Source organism: Pipistrellus kuhlii, unplaced genomic scaffold, assembly GCF_014108245.1.
Source record: "Pipistrellus kuhlii isolate mPipKuh1 unplaced genomic scaffold, mPipKuh1.p scaffold_m20_p_13, whole genome shotgun sequence".
NCBI classification, from domain to species: Eukaryota; Metazoa; Chordata; class Mammalia; order Chiroptera; family Vespertilionidae; genus Pipistrellus; species Pipistrellus kuhlii.
The window spans coordinates 21,466,045-21,491,444 of NW_023425438.1; the positions used below are offsets into that span (position 1 = coordinate 21,466,045).

The window sequence follows — 25,400 nt, forward strand, 5'->3', positions numbered from 1 at the left end:
GCTCTCTATATTAAGGATTTTCATTTCTTATTATATCGATATTATAAATATTTCCCCCTCCGTTTGCTGTACTAATTTTTCTAAATAAAAGTTTTAATTTTTATGTCATCAAACCATTCTTTTTCTTAACCATGGTGATTCTCAGTTAGGGGGATCTTGGAAACTCAGGGTACTTCTTAATGTTGAAATGGTCACCTATATTTTCCCCTAGTATTTTTGTGGTCTAAATTTTTAGGTTGTGCTTTCCAATCCATCTTAAGTTTACTTATTTTGATATGAGGAGTATATACAGTAATCTAACTACATATTTTTCTAAATTATTAGCTGGTTGTTCTTGTACCATTTATTTTGACTACCCTTTCATCATTGACTTAAAAATGAAACATTTGTCACATAATATACTTTTATATATGCTTTTGTCTATTTCTAGATTGTCTCTCCTGTTCCTTTATCTTTCTATTTTGGTGCAGGACAATATGTTGTGTGTTTTTAAAAAATATATATTTTATTAATTTTTTATAGAGAGGAAGGGAGAGAGATAGTTAGAAACATCAATTAGCTGCCTCCTGCACACCCCACACTGGGGTTGTGCCCGCAACCAAGGTACATGCCCTTGACCAGAATTGAACATGGGACTCCTCAGTCTGCAGGCCGCTCTATCCACTGAGCCAAACCGGTTTTGGCTGGACAATATGGTTTTGATAGTAGTTTGTAACTGGTATGATATTTACCTTCATTATTTATCTTTTTTTAAAAAGAGGTTTCTTTTCACATGTATTAAAGAAAATAGTCTATCTTGGCATATATCTGAGTTTATTATCAAACCCCATTTAGCATTCTAATTTGTAAATGTCGGATCACGAAGCTAAGATGATCTTTTTCTTTCATTTTCCTGATGCCTTTCCCATAGCCCCTCTCAGAGTCTGTGCCTTATGAAGAAGCACTGGCGAACCGCCGGGTCCTTCTCAGCTCTACGGAAAGCCGAGAAGGCCTTGCACAACAGGTATGGCACCTGCAACATCATGGTACTTGTTAAAGAGCATAAATGTTAGATCCCTTAGGAAAGGTTTTAAACATACACAGGGTGATTTAAAAGGCGATAAAGTAAACATGTAAAGTTAACTGTTTAACACATTCTAAAAAGCACCATAAGCATAATGCATTGAAAGACATTTCTGTGTATTTTATATTTAAAGTCATCTTGATTCAATCGGTGTTATAATTGCCAGTAAACTAGTATCAACACACTTTGGCCATGATAATTCTTTCTTTCGGTACTAGATTTAAATGTCTGAAATAACAAGGCAAAGGAGGGAGGGGCTAGAGACTCAGTGAGTTATTTTATTTCTTAAATGAGCAGGAATGAAAAAATTTTAATATTCAATTGTTTGATCGAATTGGAGGCAGAATGAAGTAATAGATATTATCTTCATACAAGTTGGTACAAACTGACAGCAGTTTAACTTTTGTCAGAGATTTATTCACTTTAACACTGGCTTGCTTTGAGTTTTGCAAATGTTTATTTTAAAGACAACACAAATTCATCTGCAGCAATATTTTATCTATGCTGACCTTATTTTCATAGGACACATATCACTTATCTTTTCGATATTTGTATGCTAAAAATTTCATACACAGAATGATTCCTGAAAAACAATTCCTGAGACAAACAGTAAAATGTGGAATACCTATAGAACTTATTTTAGATTTTATGTGTAGAAAGAAAGGCTCAAAGAAATGAAGCAGCTTTTACCAAAAGTAGCTACTAAGGGACAGAATTGTGTGACTTCAAAGCTATTGCTTTTCCCACTCAGCCACTGACCAACTGCAGGCTAGTCTGATAAACACTTTGGGTCTCACTTCCTGCCTCTCTAAAGTGAGGACAATATCTGCCTTTCAGGGTCTTGTAAGGATGAACCAATGGGAGGCAGTGTGATGTAGTGAAAATAATCAGACTTGTGAGCAAGACAGATGGGGTCCCAAATCCCGGCTCTGCCATTTGCCGGCTCAGCAGGTGGTGTAGCTGTTGGGAGCTTTAATTCTCTTGGAGAAATGAAAACTGTAGGACTGTCAGGAGGCCTCGGGGGGATAACGGGAGGAGAGTACCATGAATAGTGCTAGTACGTGGTGATTGCTCAATCATGATAGTTGGTAAAGCATTTGGAATTCACTGTAAGATTTTATTTGATGTAATTCTCAAACTTTTATTTGCCCTGAGAATTAACTTTTTAAACTTCTGATTAAAGTATAATACACTTAAAAGTATACAAATTATTAATATATACACAATGAATTAATGTAACCAGAACCTAGATAAACATTTAAAAAATATTTATTTATTGTAAGGTATACTTTAAAAGAATTACTAGGACCCCAGAAGCTTTCCTCATGCCCCCTTCCAGTTGCTATTCTCCTCTCTCCCAAAGATAACTGTTACCCTGCATTCATAGATTAGGTTTGTTGTCTGATACTGAACTTTTTATTACATAAGAGTATGTAATATATACTCTTTCAGATCTGGCTTCTTTCATTCAACATTATATTTATAGTATTCATCTGTGTTATATATAATTGTAACCTCTCCTTTTTTATTGCTTTTGAATATTGTGTGAATATATATTATTTATTCTTTTAATGCTTATGAGTAGTTTCAAGTATTTGGCTATCATAGTGCTGCTATGAACATTCTTATACATGTCTTTTGGTAAACATGCATGCATTTCTATTGGGTATATACCTAGAAGGAAATTACTGGGTCATCGATAATGTTCAGTTTTAAAAGATCCTGCCAAACAGTTTTTCAGTGTTTATCCCAAATTCCACTTCTCTCAGCACTATGCTTATGATTATTACAGTTACTCCACAAACATGCCCATCTTTGTATTTTCTCCCCCCCCCCCCCGCATTACAGTTTACATTCAGTATTCTTCTGTATTTGCTTCAAATGTGCAGACAGCATAGTGATAAGATAATCATATACTTTATGAAATGGTCTCCAATATCTCAAGTACCTACCTGGCCCCATACATAGTTATTACAGTGTTATCGACTGTATTCCCTATGCTGTCATCTACAGTGCTGTGACTATAACTACCAATTTATGCTTCTTCATCCCTTCACCATTTTTTGCTTTAAATTTTACTAGTAGTCATTTGGGTGGTTTTAAATTGCTTTCCTTTGATCGTTACATTGAATGCCTTCTTTTTATGTTTGCAGTCTTATTCAAATGTCTATTCAGATGTTCCCCACTCCCCCATCCTATTTCTCTGTGGGGTTATCTGTCTTTTTCTTATTGATTTGTAGAAGTGCTTTAATATGTTCTGAATAATAGTCCTCTATTGGATACATCCTGCTTCTTCCACCTTTTGGCTTTCCTTTTTACTTTCTTAATGATACCTTCTGATGAAGGGAAATTTTTTATTTTACTCTAGTTTAATTTCTTATTTTATGTTTTTTTAAAATATATATATATTTTTTATTTCAGATAGGAAAGGAGAGGGAGAGAGAGATAGAAACATCAATAATGGGTGAGAATCATTGGTTGGCTGCCTCCTGCACACCTGCTGGGGATTGAGCCTGCAATCCAGGCACGTGCCCTCGGCTGGACTCGAACCTGTGACCCTTCAGTTTCCAGGCCAATGCTCTATCCACTGAGCATCAATTTCTTAATTTATGGATGTGCTTTATGTATTCTGTTGAATGAATCTTTTCTTATTCCAGGGTCAAGTTTTTTTTTTTTTTTTTTTAAACTTTGGTAGTTTTGGTTTACATTCTGTAAAGTATTTTTTTGGCTGCTGAATTTTACCCTCATTATCCTCTAAGGTGCAAAACTCTCTGTTGCCTTCTAGGTTCAGCAGAGTTTGGAGAAGATTTCTAAACTGGAGCAGGAAAAAGAACATTGGATGTTGGAAGCACAGTTAGCCAAAATCAAGTTGGAGAAAGAAAACCAGCGAATTGCAGATAAGCTGAAGAGTACGAGCAGTGGGCAAGTGGCTGGGCTGGCCCAGGAAAATGCCTCTGTGGCGAATGCTTCAGACCAGGAAGAAACAGCTAAGGCTGTGCCGGAGGCAGTTCACAGCACCAGTGTGGTAAGTGCTGTCTTTTTAAAAACAATGTTAATTGGGAAGGATCTAACCTAGTGTTTACTGTTAATCATCTAAATTACATGTTTGTTTATAATAGGAATAATCCATGTGCTTTAGAAAAAGCAGGTAGATAAGCAGATGCCTCCTTCAAAAAAGCATCTGCAGTGCCCTGACCTGTGGTGTCAGCGTGCTATAGGATCACAGAGACAGTCTCTGGAGGCCTCCGGGAGGACCTCACAGAAGAGGTAGCATGATTGTGTTTCAAAAATGAGCAGGAGTCGAACCGGAAAGGACTATTTCAGGCTGAGAGAAGGGTCTTTTCCTCTGCACATAGCAGGTTCCTGCCAAAAATGATCTGGAGACGATAGATAAAAAGAGAGAGCTTTTTCGCCCTGGCAAAAAAAAAGTTGGTTAGAGTATTGTGCCCATATGCCAAGATTGCAGGTTTGATCCCTGGTTTGGGCACATACAAGAATCAACCAATGAATGCATAAATAAGTAGGACAACAAATTGATGTTTCTCTCTCTCTGCCTTCCTCTTTAAAATCAATCAATAATTTTTTTTTTTTTTTAAAGGACACGGCATTTTTCTGTCTTTCTTATGATTCTGCTTTTTAGCTTTTCTTATTCTCGCCTCTCATTTAAGGTACAGTTGAGATTGCCACATTTACCACCACATTTTCCATGGTTTTGGATTTGGTCTTTTATGGTCAGGACATGGTTGGCCTTCGTTCTTTTTTCATATGATTGAATCTGTTCCTTTCCTTTAGTTGCTCTCAATCTAAAGTTGTGGAACTTGGATAAACATTGTACAGAGGAGCTATGTGTGCAGTCCCACATTCTCAAACCATAACTCAGGAGTGAGAGGGTGAGGGCAGAGAGCGGAATGGATGCCAAATGTAGTCATATCCTATCTATTGAATAATAAAAGAATAACATGCAAATTTGCCATCACTCCAACACACAAGATGGCTGCCCCCATGTGGTCAAAGGTGGCTGCTTCCATGTGGACACAAGATGGCCAGCAGGGGAGGGCAGTTGGAAGGGTTCAGGCCTGCAGGGGAGGGCAATTAGGGGTGACCAGGCCAGCAGAGGAGGGAAGTTGGGGGTTACTGGGTCTACAGGGAAGGGCAGTTGTGGGGGGGACCCAGGCCTGTAGGGGAGAGCAGTTTGGGGGGGTGGGGAGAGACCAGGCCTGCAGGGGAGGGCAGTTGTGGGTGGACCAGGTCTAAAGGGAAGGGTAGTTAGGGGTGATCAGGCCTGCAGGGGAGGGCAGTTAGGCATCAATCAGGCTGGCAGGGGAGTGGTTAGGGGGTGATCAGTTTGGCAGACAGAAGCAGTTAGAGGCAATCAGGAAGGCAGGCAGGTGAGCATTTGGGAGCCAGCAGTCCTAGATTATGAGAGGAATGTCCAACTGCCCTTTTAGGCCCAATCCTCCTACAGGGATTGGGCCTAAATGGGTAGTTGGACATCCTTGGAGGGGTCCCAGATTGGAGAGGGTGCAGGCTGGGCTGAGGGACACACACCCTGTGCACGAATTTCATGCACTGGGCCTCTAGTTTGATTATATAAAAGTAAATGATTGGCGTGTTACTGTAAACAGTTTTCAACTGAAAGAGAGAAACTAATTGCTATTCCTGCTTCAGTGAGTAGAAACTTATGACTCTTTAAAAAAAAAAAGTCTTATAAAAGATCCTTTAGAGCTAGATGGGCATAATATTCATTAGCACACATTCAGTTTAGTTGATATACTGTGCACTCTTCAGAGTAATACTCTTGAGGATTATTATTTAGAATCTGTGAAAACTGTTTATTGGATATCATCTCTGATGAGCAGAATCCTTTGAAACTGTGTTTCCAGTAGCTTTTTAAAGTTATTGTGCCCAAGCACATGAACAGTAACCTTAATCTAGTAATAATGACTATCTTTTTTGTTGTTATTTTCTTGTTATACTCACCTGAGGTTATTTTTTCCATTGATTTTTAGAGAGAGTGGGAGTGTGTGTGGGTTGGGGATTGAGAGAGAGAGAGACATCAGTATGAGAGAGACACGACTAGGGCAAGGGATTGAATCTGCAATACAGATACGTCCCCTTGACTGGGAATTGAACCTGTGACTCTTTGGTGTGAGGACCATTGCTCTGTCCACTTAGCCACGCCAGCCAGGGCATGACTATCTGTTTTTGAAGTCGTAATCCATAAAAAAAACAAGCTTTAAAAGCCTGGCAGCACTTTAATGTGTCTAAAATTACATTTTCATTGATTTAAATATGAAATGAATATTTATTGATATAACAACTTGTATCAAACATGTATTTCTTTCATCTTCTTTTGAATTTTCAGCCAGTTGTGTGTGTGTGTTTATTTTCTGTTTGAAATATTCTATTATGATGGTCACCATCTCAGCTACTGCTTTGGAAATAAGCACAGAAATGACAAGGGGAGTCAGAAGCTCTTGTCTCTTCCCAATTTATTGGTTTCAGCATTTGCTAAAGGAAATAGTGATAAACATCCTCTACCACCTCATGGCAGAAATAGCAAATGTGGTTACCTGTCTGCAGGTACTGCTTCCTTGTAGTAAAACACAATCCAAGAGTGACCTAGTACTCCATGCCCAGTGTGCTTTACAAGTATTAACTGAGAAGAGAAAATATTACATTGTTTTAAATTGTTGTGTTTGAAATGTAAACAGTCTATTCTAAAGAATTCTTTTCCTTGTGTTCTAGGTTGGGATTTTAACCAGGGCATCTGACAGTGAGGTAAAGTGTGCTTGGCATCATGTTGTTTTGTTAGTAAATATCGGGCTGCATGTTTGTTGACAAAGTCTTACAACAATCAGCTTTGTCTAAGTGTGTTTTCTGACCATTCTAGCAAATGTGGAACCAGTGTTTTCCCCTCCTTCAGTGGATCCATTTGGCTTTTCTCTTTGGCTCTATTTTAACTGTCACCAGCAAATTACAGCTTGCTTTGTTAATGTCTCGTTGAATGACTTGACTTGGCAGTTTGACAAGATGTGGCCATTAGCTGGCTAGCATGCTGGGAAAGGCTGAGCGCCTTTAGCCCTCCCACTGGGCAGGCCTTGAGGGACAGTGTGCCCTCTAGCTGTGTCCAGCCCTCGAGTGGGTGAACCCAGGTCAGACTTGGCTTGCCACAGAGGTTTGCACATTAGAGTTTTGAAATATCATAAGATGTAACTTTATAAATAAGCATCTTACCACTCAGTATGGTGAGCTGGTAAATATATTGTAGTTCAAGTTGTTAAATTCTTTGCTTTCCTTATTGGCTCTATACTTTGGGTAATCTTGAGCCTCTGAGTATATTTTTTTTTACTGAATCCAATAGTGTGTCATTGCTAGAGTAACTAGAAGAAATACTAGTCTGGGACAAGGCTCATAACTTCATTATAGAAATAGTTTAATTTGTTAGCATCTTTTTAAGAGCATTAGAGTCTGATTTAAGATAACGTTGGGGGGAAAAGAATGTTCAGATTTTATTTTATTTTTGAAAAAATATATTTTACTGATTTTTTACAGAGAGGAAAGGAGAAGAATAGAGAGTTAGAAACATCAATGAGAGAGAAACATCTATCAGCTGCCTCCTGCACATTCCCTACCTGGGATGTGCCCGCAACCAAGGTACATGCCTTTGACCAGAATCGAACCTGGGACCCTTCAGTCTGCAGGCCAACACTCTATCCACTGAGCCAAACCGGTCAGGGCAAGAATGTTCAGATTTTAGAGGTTTCAATACATGTTCCCTTTTCCTTGCCTTCTTCCAGTTAGAAGAGGACATAGGAATCAGACAGATGGAAATTTTAAAAGTCAGGTTTGTGGTTAATGAAGGGATGGAAGGACATGGCGCCAGGGCTTCCCAATACCTCACTTCTGCTCTGTTTTCTTGAAGCCATAGCTTCATTCTGAGATAGGTAGGGTGTTGAAAAAGTAATTTGGAGCCGTGTTGGCTGACAGGTTGAGTGTAGTCCTATGAACCAGGAGGTCATGGTTTGATTCCTGGTCAGGACATCTGCCTGGGTTTCCGGCTCGATCCCCAGTGTGGGGCATGCAGGAGGTAGCCAATCAGTGATTCTCTTTCATCATTGATGTTTCTATTTCTCATCCTCTCCCTTCTCTGAAATCAATAAAAATATATTTGAGAAAAAAAAAAAAAAAAAAAAAGAGGGAAATTTGGAGTATTCATTTGCCTGCCCTGGCTGAAGTTTCTTTGTGGGGTAAAAAAACTATGATCCCCCATTAAATTTCAAATGACAATGTACAAAATATTGTCTTTTCTGTATCCTAAAGTGATGTTTATTTATTTTTTTTCTAGAACTGCTTCATCTCACTGGCATTCATTTACTTAGTCATGTGTGCTCTATTTAGGTTCCAGATGTGGAATCTCGCGAAGACCTAATTAAAAATCACTACATGGCAAGGATAGTGGAACTGACATCTCAGCTACAGCTGGCGGACAGCAAGTCCGTGCATTTTTATGCTGAGGTGAGTGGAGAGTTAATGAGATTTGGTGGATTGTTCCTAACCCCTTCAGGAATTAGGTCACGGTCCTGTCTCCTGCTGTTCACTAGAAGAGAGACGTCAGTATCTATTCATCCATGAATTTGATTGGAGTTCATATTGATTGGTTTACATACCAACCAAAAATTTTCATTTCAGTAAATATAGGACTGATTTGTCATTTCCAAGTTACTAAAATATAATTGAGACTGATAGGTAGCTTTTCTGATGGTCATGCATGTTTTGGAATATTATTATTATAGATTACTTGCTTTAGATAGTTATAGACAGCTATTGGCCAAAGAATTTTTATATAGGGAAATTAAAAAATAAAATACCGTATGCCTTTTTCCTTTTATTAAAAGGTACTTTCCAATTTTGTTGAAATTAGTTTCTGTGATAAAAATATAACCTTTTTTTTCAACCTTTAAAAGTATGAAATCTTACTTTTTGTTATAGTTTCTTCTTTCCTCACTAAATAATTCATTTTTTAAAGAGAATTGGAAAAATACTATGTAAAATAATCAATAAAATTTTACACAATTCATATATTAGAAGGGGAGAAAATGAAGGAAGAAGCTACCACTATCAAAAAGTAAGAAACAAATGATAAGATAGAGTGAATATAAGAATGCCGGGAGAAACCAAGATGGCGGCATAGGGTAGACACCTGAATGCAGCCTACCACAACAAATTTGAATTTAGAACTGGAAAACAGGAAAGGCATTGCCCTGAAGCACCTGATGGCTAGCTGAGAGGAGGCTCTGCCATCTGGGAAGGAGAGAAAAAGCGCGCCGATCCTCAGAAACTGTGAAGGTACGGAGAACTGTGCGTGCAAAAAGGCGTTGGCTTACTCCCGGTGTGTGAAGAGGGCGGGCTGGGCCAAGTTTGCTATTGGCTTACTCCCGGCATGCAGAGAGGGTGCACAGCTAATGTGCGGCTGGCTTTCTTGTTTGAGAGGAAAATAGAATCATCCTATTGCTCTAACAGACGGCCCCAGTCAGGGAGAGGCCAGACTCTCAGGCAGCAGGCAGAGATCTCGCAGAGGTGTGTGAAGCCAACAGCCATTACTGCGGGACTTGGGGAGGAGCCACTTGGGGAGGAGCTGACGGGAAAACAAAGCTTGTCTGCACCACTCCGAGATTCCGCCCCATCCAAGCTGAGCACAGAAGCTCTCCCAGAGGCTGGCTTTCTCTAAGGAGGGACTGGCTGGAATCCAAAGCTTGTCTGCGCCTTTACCAAAGAGGTGCGTGAGCCTGCAACCAATCTTGCGAGACTCATCTTGAACAGGACTTTTCTAAGGCGAGACTGACAGGGAACCAAAGATTGTCTGCGCCACCCCGAGACTCTGCCCTATCCAAGCGGAGTACAGAAGCCCTCCTAGCTGAGACACTGCTGATCCTCACAGCCAATTGGCTTGGAGATCAACGCTTCCCAGTGATAAGCAAGGCTTAAAACAACAAGACTGCACACATAGCCCACAAAGAGCTACGCCAAGACTGTCCGCTGCAGGTAATGGGAAGGCTGTGCTACTGGGCTCTACCAGAACACCTAACACAAAACTATTCCATCAAATCAGTAAACAACTAAAATGCAGAAAAGAGGCAGAACACAAAGGAAGGAGATGGAGGAAAAGAAAAGAATGGATATTGAGTTCAAAACCACTGTTATAAGGCTTTTCAATAATATCCTTAAAAAGGCTGATAAAAAAATTAGACCTATGAGGATATGAAAAGGGATCAACTAGAAATAATAAGGGATCAACTAGAAATAAAAAGAGATCAACTAGAAATAAAGAAAACATTGTCTGAAATAAAAAATATTACACAGAATCCTAAAATCAGACTGGAAGATTGCAAGAATCAAGACAAAGATTTAGAACACAAAGAGCCAGAGAACACTCCTCTGAAGAAACAAGAAGATAAGAGAATTCAGAAAGTTGAAGATAGTGTAAGAAACCTCTGGGATAATTTCAAGCGAACCAACATCAGAATTATGGGGATCCCAGAAGAAGAGAGAGAGCAAAATACCAAAAGAATACTGGAAGAAATAGTGACAGAATACTTCCCCCACCTGGGGAAAGAAATAGACTTACAAGTCCAGTAAGCCCGCAGAACCCCAAACAAAAGGAATCCAAAGAGGACCACACCAAGACACATAATCATTAAAATTCCAAGAGCAAAAGACAGAGAGAGAATATTAAAAGCAGCAAGAGAAAAGCAGGTAGTTACCTATAAAGGAGCACCCATATGATTGTCAGCTGATTTCTCAACAGAAACCATGCAGGCCAGATGGGAATGGCAAGAAATATTCAAGGTGATGAATAGTAAGAACCTACAGCCAAAAATACTCTACCCAGCAAAGCTATCACTCAGAATCAAAGGCCAAATAAAGAGCTTCACTAATAAAAAAAAAAGCTAAAGGAGTTCATCACCGCCAAACCAGAATTATATGAATTGCTGAAGGGGGTTTTTTTGGAAGAGAAAGTAAATAAAGATAAAAATTATGATCAACAAATACGTAACTATCAACAAGTGAATCTAAAAACCAAGGGAATTAAATAATCTGATGAACAATATTAACTGGTGAATATAATAGAATTAGAGGTATGGAAGGGGAGTGAACTGATGATTCTCGGGGAAAAGGGAAGTGGGGGCGTGGGAAGAGACTGAACATAAACTATACACCTATGGATGAGGACAATGGGAGGTGGGGAAAGGGCAGAGGGTGGGGTGGGAACCTGGTGGAGGGGAGCAATGGAGGGGGAAAAAATGAGGAATATTTGTAATAATAGGAACAATAAAGATTTATTAAAAAAAAAAAAAAAGAATGCCTGTAAGGTCTCCAATATGAAACTTGATATTAAAAGGTCAGCTATAGATGTTAAACAGGGAATTATAATGCTGTAATTGTTAAAGAAACAATAAAAATTAAAAAAAAAACTACCAAAAAAGACATCCTTTAATGGAACTGACTGTGATTTTCACCATTAACTATGGAGATGGAGAAGTTGATGGGCGGCCATTTGCTTGGCTTCTTTGTTTCCTGCTAAAATAAATGATGTGCCTCTCGGTGTTGTTCACAAACAACCATTACATACCTGTTTGATCAACAGGGACAGTTTGCAGGGCTCTAGAAAATGGGAGGGCAGCGGAGTGGATGGCTTTCAGCGGAACTGCTGGAGTGCTTGCCACCTGAGTCACATAGTGCAGCACACAGTCATGTCCTTGTTTGGATCCCTAATTACCTGCTGAGCCGGTGTCCCTGACTTGATTGTTATCTTCATGAAGCCATCTTGTAAAACTCTCTCCCTTTTTTCCAGGGTCAGTGCTTGAGCACATAGATATTTGGTTAACAGAGGGTGTTTGGCTGAGCTTTCCTGAAATGAGTGGGGGTTTTTGAGGCTGTTCTATTTCCCAGAAACTTGCTTATTTTAGTGGATGTCTTCAGCACAATTGTGATACAAGAATTTTTAAATTGTCCTAGTTTTTCCTCATTTGTAAACAGGAAGTGGTGTCCCCTATGACTTTACTGGAATGATTCCTCTGAGCATCAGATGTCTACACAGCATGCATATGTGTCTCAATAGATCCTCCTTGACAGTCTTTTGGCCTTATCAGAAAGTTTAGTGATCCTTTTATGGTAGACCCTCTTAAAAAAGAGTGAAATTGAATTTTTTTTTTTGATTTTTTTTTTAATCTTCTGTCTCTGGATAGCTTAGGTTTGGTAAAAAAAAAAAGAAAAAAAAAAGAAAAAAGAAAAAGAAAACAAAGAAAGCAACTGGGACTTTTACATTCCTGCCTTCACTTTTATTATGGATATATGGATAGAGCATAATTTGTAGAGCAGGGCTATAAAGCGTTTATTGTTCCTGTAATGTGGTCTTTAATAAATAACTTAAGACACAAGAAAAGCATCTTAGGATCTATATTGCCTGGTCAGACATGATTGATAATGTTTGAAATAACCACTTCCTTTTTGTCCAGTCTGAGTATAAATGAATCCTGGGTAAATGTAAAAACTTGTTATGTTTTTTATAACCACTGGTTGTTGGATTAGAGCTAGGAAAAAACATCGATGAGCTTGGGTTAGTAGACATTCTATTTCCTTATTAAAATGATGAAAGTTACCTTAGCAATATTTTTTCTGATCTCTCTCCTTGGGCAAAGGAAACAAAACAAAACAAAATAAACAAATGGAACTACATTAATCTATTTATTCTTGAGGCTGTCTTAGAAAATAAATTTTGGATATTAGTTCGATTTATCTAAATTGGATTACCTTCTTTCTCCATAAGGTGCATTTATATTTAATGTGAAAAGATTTCATTCTAAAAGAGAATTGGATGATATGAAATGGGGAGTCTCTCATATGGGTGTCAGGTAAACTAAATTTAAAGACTGAAAGAGTGATTTCCCATAAACACCTGATTTATAGAAAACAAAACAACATTCGATCAATGAACCTTCACCAAGAGCTTCTCCCCATCCTCAAGACAATAAAGTTTGTGCTTGGACTGTAGCTTCCTACCACCTCTTTGCTCCAAATCCTTAGTGAGCTTACTATAGTTTCCATGTCCCGAATTTCAGTTTCTCTGTTGTTCCCAAAGAGACTCAATTTTTGGTCCTTGGAGCTTGCCTCAGTTCACCTTTTATATTTCCATTGACACTAGAAAAATCTGTGGAATCTGTAGTAATGTCTTATTTCATTGCTGATATGAGTTCTTGGTGCCATATCTCCATTTCTTGTTCAGGGTTGCTGGATTTTTTACATTTAAACAATATTCAGTGATAAATGCTTTTAGTGTTATTTAAGAATGACGAGAGTCAGGCCACATCTTCCTTATGTGTATTCTAGTGTCTGGTACAAGGCCTGTAGATATTCTGCAGATATTTGGGGAAGGAAGGGAGGAAGGTAGGGCTTTGCTTTGGGAGATTCTTTTATAATAATGTTGTTTGAAGTAAATTTGCTTTTGGGAAATGCTCCCTGTGATAATGGAATGCTTTCTGATTGAACAGTGCCGAGCACTCTCTAAAAGACTGGCCTTGGCTGAAAAGTCCAAGGAGACCCTGACAGAGGAGATGAAAGTGGCCAGTCAGAACATCAGCAGACTTCAGGTGAGTTTATAAGTACTACCGAAGCAGTTTTCATAGGTTTATTTCATTCAAAGTTCTCAGGCAGCATTTTTTCTAAAGTAGTGGCATTTGACCTCTAGATATATTTTCCTAACCACTTTGTTTCTAACTCATTTTATTTTATTTATTTATTTTTAAAATATATTTTATTGATTTTTTTACAGAGAGGAAGGAAGAGGAATAGAGAGTTAGAAACATCGATGAGAGAGAATCATCGACCAGCTGCCTCTTGCACACCCCCTACTGGGGATGTGCCCGCAACCACGGTACATGCCCTTGACCGGAATCGAACCTGGGACCTTTCAGTCCGCAGGCTGATGCTCTATCCATTGAGCCAAACCGATTTCGGCTGTTTCTAACTCATTTTCAAGTAACATTTTACTTGTGTAAGGTAAAAAGTGGTAGTGGTGTTTGTTTCTCTGACTTGATTTTAATTTTAAATAGTTTCGTAGTCAACATTTCTTTCTTTGATAAGTAAAATTACTTTTACTTTATAAATAAGAAGATAATTCATTATACAAACAATACTTTTAGCCGAATATTATGTCATTATCTGCTTTAAATGAAGTATAAAGTATATGAAATAGTTAACGCAAATACAATAGTTATATCTCTCTATACCCTTCATGCAACTTCTTTACATTTCTCGACTTACCAAAACTTCCAACACAATTGCAAAGAAAATGATAAACGCTGGGATATTTTAGTTACAAAGTGCCACCTTCGCTGAGTCAACAGAATATTTATCTGCTTATGTCCAAGTTGCCAATTATGGATTAAAATTCTGGTATTTACAGAAGCACTGAGCATATTTCATGTTTTCATTCCACATGTATGGTGGTATGATTCACATGTCAATATGAAAGCATTTCTTTACTACTTATTTACCCATTGTTCTTTCTCTCTTCCTCCTTACTAATCCCTGTCCCATTATTTTTACTCTGTTTATTCTCTTTACTGTTTCATAAAATTGATCTAAACCAAAAAGTAGGGCTGCAAAATATTTCTCCTTATTGCTTTGTTTTAAACCCTTGTTTCCAGAAAACTTTTATTAACTATAAACATGATACAGGCAAAGAATAAACACATTAGAACAGCAACACCCTCTTCCTTCTGGTTTCAGATTAGTTTATTAGATTAGCTGGGAGCACAGGATTAGAGTTTAAGGGGCTGAAGAGAGCCTGAGAGATGGGAAGAGAGAGGAAAGTGCCTCTTTCAAGGAACATCCTATCTAGGGGGCTCTGGCCATCCACTTCTGGGATGGTGCCAGAGACGGAATCCTCACATCACCAAAGGCTTGGGAAAACCTTAGGGAACTTGAAAAGAGCAATAACTCACTTTTTGTGTTTGTGACAATTTTATTCTTTGCATAGAAGAGTATGCCTTTATTTTTGTAAAGACATTTGGAACATTTGGAAGACTGAGAAAAAACGTTTTCCCCATTTCTTTTAACTTTGTTCTTTTGTTACTAAGCCTTTGGCTTAAAGTTCATATTAATTGATCATAATAGATCATTTAGATAAGTTGCTTTTTCCAAAAAATTTTCAATAAATTACAAAAGCTTCAGAGTGGTATGACTAACGGGGTTTTGAATTTTTGTTTCTTTTGTTCCTCTGCCATTTAGGATGAACTGACAACTACCAAGAGAAGTTATGAGGGTCAGTTAAGTATGATGAGTGACCACCTGTGCAGCATGAATGAGACACTGTCTAAACAAAGAGAAGAGATTGACATACTAAAGATGTCCAGTAAGGTAAGGGAGGGGAGAGGGCAGGCTCTCTACAATAGAATATTTCATATAAGGTATTTCGTTTCTATGCATTTCAGGAGAAAAGGGCTAAGAGATTTAAAGTATTTAGAAATATATATCTTGTCCTTTTATCTAAAAGTAAAATTAATTAAGCTTCTTTGGCTGAGTTCTAAGTTGAGAGAAGACCTTCTAAGGCCCTGTGTCCTTTGTTTTTTGGCATTTCTGCTACTGTTTTGTAAGTTCAGGGGACTCTTAGGAGGTTTATGATGGGCTTGCTCTTTTTTATGTGAATCTGTTGTAGAATAATTCTCTTTATCAAATTTATTCTCATCTATATCTATATAGCCTAAGAATATCTTGTCCTTTTAATTCCAAAATATTTCTTTGAATTAATTTCACATAGAGCCTACAGGCTGAGGTCAAGTGGCTATTGGCATTATTTTTATGTTGAAACTCATATCCACATATCATGAAAGGTCGGGTTCAGGGGTCCAGGGCTTGCTACCATGCATCATCTCAGATGCTTAGCACATTTTGGTAACTCAGACAATACTGTACCACCACCAGCTTGGGACTGTCTCCAGCCTGTGCTCTTCAAAATTCACGGCTTCCCTTATTGATGTAACAAGCAGTTATTGAGTTCCTGCTATGTGCTAGATCTGGGTAGGAAATAGAGATGCACAAACCCATCGCTTTATTTTAGCATCTGCTAGTGGTGGTGCAGGGCAGCATTCTGCTTAGTTAGCATCTCCTTGGGAAATACATCACTGTAATGTAGTAGAGTCTGTGTTCTCAGGGTAGTTCCGTGATGGCCTCTGACTACCTCAGAGTGTCTATGATGCTTTTCTGGGACATCACGTGATGACTGTAACCAGCCAATGTGGCTTTGATTACTGTTTTCCTGTTACTTGTGCTTCAGGAAACTTGAGCTCTTGGAGATATAGGGGGTGGGGGCTGGTCCTCTTGAGGAATGCATCCTTTAATCCTTTTGGCCTCTTGCTATTGCAGCAGGGCAATAGCTAGTCAAGTAGAAAGCACATACCTTAGTGTGAGTGATACGAGGAAGCCCGTTTGGCACCTTACACATGAAAGAAAGTAGCAGGGGGACTTCAGACTCCAGAGTGGTGGAAGGCATGTGGTTCTGAATGCAGAAGGGTTCTTGTTGAGTACAGTAGAGCTCTTTGCAGCCACCTTTGAGCTTAGGGAATTTTCAAGCTCCTCTCAGAACTTTTAAGTCTGGTCCTTAAAATACCTGCCATTAATAAAACACTGAGTTAGAGATCCTTCTTCACGTTGTAGTATATGTTGTTAACCTTTCTCTGATTATTCTTTGATCCCTATTGCTTTTTTTCTCTCCCTATCCATTAGTAATTCAGATTGCCAAGGCATTATCTTATGGCAGGGTTGACATTGTCTCTACTGGATACCAAGTAAACATCCTGGAACCATTTGCTTGCGATTATCTTGCTCTTACTGTTTGTATTCTGCAAGCATTTCCCACTTACATGAAAAGAATGTATTTATATTTAATAGTTAAGTATAGGAATTTAATGAGAATGTTTTTCTAAAAAGTGAACTTCTCCAGAAAGCAAAACTGGAAAGTCCAAATGTCTGTATTGTGAGGGAATTGGGAATAAGACATCTTCCCCTCTAGCTTGTTTTCAACCAGTATCCGCACTTCCTTTTGACAGATAATCATTGACATTTGATCTATTAAGACCCTTTAGCCAAAGCCGGTTTGGCTCAGTGGTAGAGCGTCGATCTGCGGACTGAAAGGTCCCGGGTTCGATTCCGGTCAAGGGCATGTACATTGGTTGCGGGCACATCCCCGGTGTGGGGTGTGCAAGAGGCAGCTGGTTGATGTGGCAGCTGATTGATGTTTCTCTCTCATCAACGTTTCTAGCTCTCTATCTCCCTCCCTTCCTTACTGTAAAAAATCAATAAAATATATTTTAATAAAAAAAGACTCTTTAAAGGTATTTGTTTTAAACAACAAAGAAACATGTGTAGGCTAAAATTTTTATTTAGTTTCATGAAGTCATAAACTCCCTTGTCTTCGGAACAGAAGGAATATTTGAGGTTTGCTAAATCCAAGATAACTCTATTTTCTTTCTTTTTTGCCTGTCCTCGGCCCCTAGGGGGATGGAGCTCATAAACTTAAGTAGGGAGTACTTTGTGATTACTGAATAAAAGTTTGTAATGCAAGGTTATCTCTCCTCTTGGAAACTAAAATTGTCCAAAGTGAAATATGGCTTCCAGACAGCTTGGTCGTTAAACTATGTGAAATATTTTTCTTGAAGTTTGTGTCCTTATTGTTGGTTTTTTTCCTCTTCCTTTTCTTATCCCTCCTTCCCCCCAGGGAAATTCTAAAAAGAACAAGGGTCGATAGTTTACACATACCTGGTTGGTGACTTCTTTCCAGAGCTGCTACTGCTGCAGGAGCTGCAGGGCCACGCCTCCATGTCCAGTGCTGGCCGCCTTCCGGAAGCTGGAGCGTTGTTGGACCTAGTAAACTAGTCAGTGTTGTACATGGCCTTGAAACATTTAAAATATATTTGTAACCAGTAAGGCAAATACAGAATTGGATGTTGACAGTAAAATGGAAAACTATACACATACCATGGATATTGTAGGTTTCCTTACGCTGTTTTTACTGTGCACTTTTTAAAATTAGGTTTTAATTTCAGTATGTAAGAACAACAAATATTTTGTATATTTTCAAACTCAATTATATGGTAATCGATTTGGTATCTATGGAATAGATATATGTTTCTGGATAAAATGCTTACATTGTCAAACTCATTACTTCTTGCTATAATTGCAAGCAGTTTCCAGATTCTTTTTGAAGACAGACTTCTCTCTCTCTCTGTCTCTGTCTCTCTCTCTCTCTCTCTCTCTCTCTCTCTCTCTCTCTCTCGGAGGGAGTGGGCCTTGCACATTTCAGATCTCGTGGGTTTATTATCATTGTCTCCAGCTCTTCAGTACTCTCTCTGTGTTGGAATAATAGCTTAAGGAATTGATGTCAATAAATTCGTACTTATGTCAAACCTCCAGTCTCTATGAAAATGTGATAAAGGAAACTGAAACCTATTAGAGTAGGCCTTACAAAATTTACCATAATTGTATGGCTAATCCTTTTTTAAGGCTTCGAGTTTTGCTTTGAGAGGTACTTATAACCATACTCCAAGCTGGGACCCTGAGTCCTTTCAGCTCCACTTAGTTTATTTTATAAACATTGTTATTATTTCAGCATATACCTCAGGGGTGTCTCTCCTGTACATCCACTCCCGGCCCTCAATATATTGATTGCTCCTTTATTCTGAGTTGCTTGCACAGGCCCTTTTCACCCCAGGTCCAAGTCCTCATCTCCTGCAGAGATGTTCCGGAATCCCCTTCCTCTCTATCTCCCAACCACCCTCCCTGCAGCTCCATCTCCCTTGAGCCTCTTCTCTTGGCAGTTGCTAATCGCCCTCCAAAATGCTTTATCATGGTTTGCCTGAGAGTTTACCACTGGCTTCTCTGTGCTCAGCACTTAAGCCAACCTCTTGGCTTCTGCCCTAAATCATAGAGAGACAGGTCGTTATGCCCCCACAGTGATGAAGTGTTTGGGTCCTGCTTTGGGGATCTTTGATGAGTCAGCTCAGTCCCATTCTTCCTAGCCCTTCGAGTCCATAGCTCCTTTGCCCTTTTCATGTTCTGCAATCTGCCCATTTCCAGTTCTCTGTCAGCTGGACCAGGCTATTTTCCCCACAGCTGTGCCTAGGTCCCCGTGCACTGTGAGGGAAACATCAAATAACCTGCTGGTTACTGCCATCATAACTTAGTGTTTCTGGACTACCCTTTCATTTTTTTTATATATATATTTTATTGATTTTGTACAGAGAGAGAGAGCTAAAAACATCGATGAGAGAGAGTCATCGATCAGCTGCCTCTTGCACACCCCCTACTGGGGATATGCCCGCAGCCAAGGTACATGCCCTTGACCAGAATCGAACCTGGGACCCTTCAGTCCCCAAGCCGATGCTCTATCCACTGAGCCAAACCGGTTTTGGCTGGACTACCCTTTCTTATACTCCAGACCTCCCACCCCCTTTACCAGAGCATTGTTATAAAGCATAATCTCTGCTGAACCTGACGGGACGCCTTCACATAGCTCCTCAGTGCCTGCTGGGCACCATCTAGCAGTGGTATGTGTGTGTGAGACACATATAGCCTAACATCTCTCTTTTTTGTTTGTTTGCTTTAATCCTCACTAGAGAAATGCTTAGAGAGAGAGAGGGAGAAGAGAGAGAGAGAAAGAGAGAGAGAGAGAGAGAGAGAGAGAGAGAGAGAGAGAGAGAGAGAGAAACATCAATCAGTTGCCTTCAGTACACTTTTTAAAAATATATATATTTTATTGATTTTGTACAGAGAGGAAGGGAGAGAGGTAGAGGGTTAAAAACATCGATGAGAGAGAATCATCCATCAGCTGCCTCTTGCATACCCCCTACTGGGGACATGCCTGCAACCAAGGTATATGCCCTTGACCGGAATCGAACCCGGGACCTTTCAGTCCCCAAGCCGATGCTCTATCCATTGAGCCAAACCGGTTTCGGCAACACTTCTTGACCTGGGTATGTCCCTGACTGGGAATTGAACTGGCAACCTGTTGGTGCACTGAACGGTACTCCACCACTCTGGTCAGGCTCTCACTTTCTCTCCATTCTTTACCATGCATCCTGTGTACTTTCCCTCTACCTTTTTGAAAACTCTCAGATCAGGGAAAATTTAACTTTTCCTGCACAACGGGCCTGTTTTTCTCTCAGAGACAATGTGAATCTTGGGGATTTCCCTCTTTGCTTTGTTAGCTGAGATTTGTGTCTCTCTCCAGCTGTGAGTTGTCCCAAGCTCCCAGACCAGACACCCCTATTATCCTGCCTGGTGTCTGGCCCCATATACCCTCAGACAGGACTTTTGGACTGGTTGGCTATTCTGTGAGTGTCAGTGCATCTTGGGAGGTTTTCTAGGGCTGAGGGACAGGGCAGGACTACAAAGGGTGCAGATGGTTTTCTGGCAAGATTGTTCCTTTTTAACTTAACTGGTAAGAGCTTTGGTCTATTGGCAGAATCCCTTCCCAAAACATATAACAACCACTATTTATTAACCATTTACCACAAGTCAGGCATGGGTAAGACTTGACATGTATTATTTCATTTAAGCCTCCAATAACTGTTTCTCACTTGTGTTGTTACTATCCCCATTTTATAGATAGAAAACCAAGGATCAGAGAGGCTAAACAACTTACGCATGGTCAAACTAGAACATGTTGAGCCAGGATTCAACCAGGTTAGTCTGACTCCAGAGCCCAGATTATTCGTACTGTAATATGAGCCTTTCAGTTGGGACATCCAGTTCTGTTCCTCAGGTTCTCTATATTGAAGGATAAAATTGTTAATTTCCAGCAACTCCAGTACTTCATTCAATTCTCCCTTTCCATGTCTTCACTAAGTACTACTTACCCCTTCTTTCAGTCAGCTTTTATTTTATTTTATTTTATTTTATTTTATTTTATTTTATTTTATTTTAGTTAGCTTTTTGGGCTAATGGGCTGGCACAATGTTTGCCTTTGACATGCTTTTCTTTCTGATGTTTCATTTTTTTAAATTAAATATATATTTTATTGATTTTTTACAGAGAGGAAGAGAGAGGGGTAGAGAGCTAGAAACATCGATGAGAGAGAATCACCGATCAGCTGCCTCCTGCACACTCCCTACTGGGGATGTGCCCACAACCAAGGTACATCCCCTTGACCGGAATTGAACCTGGGACCTTTCAATCCTCAGGCCGATGCTCTATCCACTGAGCCAAACTGGTTCCGGCTGATGTTTCATTTTTATTTATATATTCCCTGTTATTCAAATAACCTTTCTAATTATTGAACTCTGAATTTAATATATTTATGTCATAATGCTGTCTCTTCCTTCCAGGCCTCTTTCTGTACAAACTTTGTAGTTATTTCTCTTTTATTTAAAAGGAATTTTGTAACATACACAAAAGTAGAGAGATGAATGTAAATCCTTATCTCCCCATCACTTGTCATGAACATTTGTCACTCTTGTTTTATCTTGTTTCCATACTTCTTTTTTTTCCTAAGCATTTTAAGACAATTCCTAGATACTGGCCAATTTTGCCTGTCAATACTTTAATTATGCATATCTTTGTATAAATGGTGAGCATTGACTTCTAAATCTGCCTTATCCATTTCATCATTCATTCAGTAAGTATGTGTTGAGTACCCACTATGTGCTCAGTCCTAAGGAAACTGTGATAAGCGAAACAGACTTGCTGTTTGCCTTTATTGCTGTCATAGCTGAGTCATATCATGTACTATGATTACTTCTCCTTCACAGCTCTTTGTTTTTTCCTGGAGTTAATCATTGTCTTTTTAAAAATGTTGCCCACTGTGTTTTCTATGTTACCTTATTCCTAAATTCTCTCCCAGGTGGGTAATAACTAACTCTCCTCTCAGTGTGGTCAAATTCAACTGGGTGTTCAGCCAACCTCATCTTCTTCAAGAAGTCTCTCCTAGAGCCCTCTGAGCTGCTCCAGGCTGGACGGGTTGCTCTCCAGGCCATCAGTGCTGCTGCTGTCCCAGGGTCGTCCTTCCTCCTCATCCTGGGCCTCAAGGGTCTCCCACTCCTAACATAACCCTCTCACATGCCATGAGCCCTCCCAGTGACTGCCCTGTCCCTCTGCTTCCCATTGCAGCCCACCTCTCAAAGACTGGTCTACCTGTCTTGTCCCCTGTGCCATGGAAAGGAAAATAAGAGGTCATTCTCTGTCTAGGAAAAGTATCAAGAGCTCACATCTCTCTTTGTAGAGATTCAACAATCGATACTAACCTTTTACTTATTCCTGCTTTTTTCATATATATATATATATATTGTTTTTGTTTTTAATCAAAATTGGGATTATAAGGAATTCCAGATGAGGGGGGAAAAAGGTTCTGTAATAGGACAGGGTATAGGTTAGAGGGCTGCACAACTCTAGGGGGCACTGTTAATGTTATGTTACATAGCAGGACTGGGTGAAGGGTTAAGACCCTCCAGGCACAGCTTGAGAAGCTGTGATAAACAGCATGTGTCTTGTGGGAGCATTTTTAAATAACCCCCAACCCACACCATTATGTTGTTACAAGCACTACTGGTCAATTTTAAAAGCGGATAAAATTGGATTTTCCATTGCTTTTGGTAAGAGACTAACTTTTATCAGTTCAGCTAACAGACCTTTTAACAATATGCCCACTTTCCCCAGTTCATTATCCAATCAAAAATCGAGCTGCACTATTTCCAAACAAAAATGTGAGAGAAAATAAATAAAATGAGGAACCAATTAGCTAAGAAAGGGACCAAAAAAGTTGAAAAAGCACAAGGCCCTTTCCAAATGACCATGAATTAAAGCCTTCTTAATAATAAAAATCCCCAGAGAGAATAATGTGCAGTTTATAGTTTTTAAAAAATATATATTTTATTGATTTTTTACAGAGAGGAAGGGAGAGGAATAGAGAGTTAGAAACATCGATGAGAGAGAAACATCTACCAGCTGCCTTCTGCACAGCCCCCACCGGAGATGTGCCCACAACCAAGGTACATGCCCTTGACAGGAATCGAACCCGGGACCTTCTGCTCTATCTACTGAGCCAAACCGGTTTCAGCTAGTTTTGGTTTTTTTGAAGCTATAACCCTGGAAGTTGCCCCCAGCTCTTGCAAAGCTTCAAACTCTATAACTTTAACACGAGACGAGGATGGCTAAGAAACCATCCGGCATAGCCACACTGACAAGGACTAGTTTGTTCTGTGATAGAAGAGAAAGCTTCTGTTCTTGGCTAAGGGCCACGTCCTCAGACACCATGGTGATAAATGGAAAGCTTGTCAGTAAGCAGTTGCCCATGCTTTACATTTTTAAGCAGTTTAGTAATTAATTCCAAATTAGGAAATTAACTGGCAGTCAAAGCATTAGAGCAGGGAAACCCATGGTAACTCTTTGAAATTTTTGGAAGAAAAGGTCGTTGAGCATTAGAATAACCACTTTCCTAAGGAGAGAGGATTAGAAGCATGGGCTTCCAGGTGAAAACATGATGGAGACTATTGTCTGCTTTGCAGGTACCTCCCCCACTTAGAACCTTTATGGTTTTTTTTAGTTTTTTTTTTAAGGAGCTTTCATGATCTCTGGACTCAATCCCACTGGTCCCTAAACACCAGTGGAATAGCCAAGTGGTGACAGCACATAGGTCCAAGAATAGAATCAACACAGTGAACCAGCAAAGAACAAAATGTCAGTGACTTCGTGCTCAGATGCTGAAGAGTGTTCTGACTTGTGCTTTCCTGTATTTCTTTAGGACCCTTCTGTTGTGTTAAATGGCCAACATATCTCATGTAGTCATTGTCATGTAGTATGCTATCTCCCTAAGCAACCCAGATGTGTGAGGCAGGAGCCATGCCTTATACTAGTACTTAACTCCCCCACAATGCCTAGCAGAATGTCTTGTACATAGTAGGTGTTGAATTTAGGTATTTACTAATTGGGTACATTTTAGGGAGCAAGCAAAGGGACTGGCCAATGACAATTGTCAGTGTAGCTCAAGGCACACCTAAGAGTGCCCCATATCTAAGACAAAGGATAGCCATTAGTGGGCCATTCTGAATTAAATGATCATCTCCCTAAATATCAGTGATTGCAGTTGGCATTCTCCATGAAGATACAGACTTTTAGTCTGGGAATTTCTATTCAAAGAGTATTCAGGTTTCCTCATGGAAACGCCATTTAAAAACTGTGTGTTTCATAGGCCAAAATGTATCATGCACCTAAAAAGGTGATCCTTCTTTCCTATTTAATCTTCACTTCCGTTGAAGCCATCATACACTGTAATCTTTTAAAATATGGCGTTCCAAAAGCCTTCACTCCATCTTGAATGAATGTTGCAATATAAATAGAGACTTAATTGTTGAAAAGTTTTTAGAGAGGGATGTTCTTAATCAAGCCTTTGGGGCTAAGCTTGTCCTAATTCTGAAGTCCTCTCTTTTCCCAACCATATCCCCTTTCACATCAGGCATTTCTGCAAACTGGTTTGAATTTATATTAATTGATCCCAACAACTTCAGCTGAGTTGAGTTTTAAGCCATTCCACATTAATCTTCTGGGTTACCCCTTGTTAAACAGTGTGGGAGTTCTAAATGGTTTCCATGAAAAGGCTGCAGGCAGTGGACCTGTTAATAGGAAGGAGAATGATATCATCTGAAGGGTAGAGCAAGGCAAAGAGCAGAGCAAGGAAAAGAGCAGGAACTGGAGTAAAATGAGGTCACAGCTGGTGATGACTGGCTGTGGTGGCCTCACTAATTGAGGCCAGGCTGAGCTGTTTACCAGCAGATTTTGATACAAAGAGACAATGCCAAGAAAGGGTCCTTTGGAAAGACGTGATGGAGTTACAAGAAATAAATCTGCATTCGTGAAAGTGGCAACCTTTGGGGCAATGCAGAGTCACACAGAAGAGGATGGTGGTGGTGGGATGTCCCTTGTAAAAGATGAATGATTTTCAACCAAGTAATTGGTCTTTAGGAAATAACGGGCCTATTTGCTTTGCAGAAGTGTCAAAGTTTCCAAAAGATATTTCATCCACTAGGTGGGCTGCTGCTTATTCAAAGGCCACACTGCTTATGCAAAGATGATAGATTTAAATGATGCATTCCAAACCCTGTTTTAATGAAATGATGATTGTTATTTGTCAAGTGTATTGTTTCCTGTGAGTCAGTCCTTTCTCTAGTTGTTACCTGTGGCATTTTTTGAGATAGGCTGGTCTTCTTAGGAGGCCCAGTGGCTGGACAGTTTATAGGAGGCTCAGTTTGGAGCTTCAGTCAGAAAGCCTAGGGTAAAGGTACCTGTT

General features: G+C 39.5%; 1 protein-coding gene across 3 annotated transcripts in view; it reads left to right on the forward strand.

Moving 5' to 3' along the window:
- PPP1R21 (protein phosphatase 1 regulatory subunit 21) overlaps window positions 1-18,528 on the forward strand; it is a 54,087-nt gene extending 35,559 nt beyond the window's left edge. For 2 of the 3 annotated variants that reach the window (XM_036435256.2, XM_036435257.2), the window contains exons 16-22: window positions 911-1,003; window positions 3,849-4,088; window positions 6,812-6,844; window positions 8,465-8,581; window positions 13,615-13,713; window positions 15,356-15,484; window positions 17,841-18,528. In XM_036435256.2, coding sequence (XP_036291149.1) covers window positions 911-1,003; window positions 3,849-4,088; window positions 6,812-6,844; window positions 8,465-8,581; window positions 13,615-13,713; window positions 15,356-15,484; window positions 17,841-17,870 — 741 coding nt within the window. In that variant the 3' untranslated portion in view covers window positions 17,871-18,528. The remainder of the gene's footprint in view (window positions 1-910; window positions 1,004-3,848; window positions 4,089-6,811; window positions 6,845-8,464; window positions 8,582-13,614; window positions 13,714-15,355; window positions 15,485-17,840) is intronic. The other variant, XM_036435258.2, reaches the window with a different exon arrangement.
- The last annotated feature ends 6,872 nt before the right edge of the window (window positions 18,529-25,400 follow it).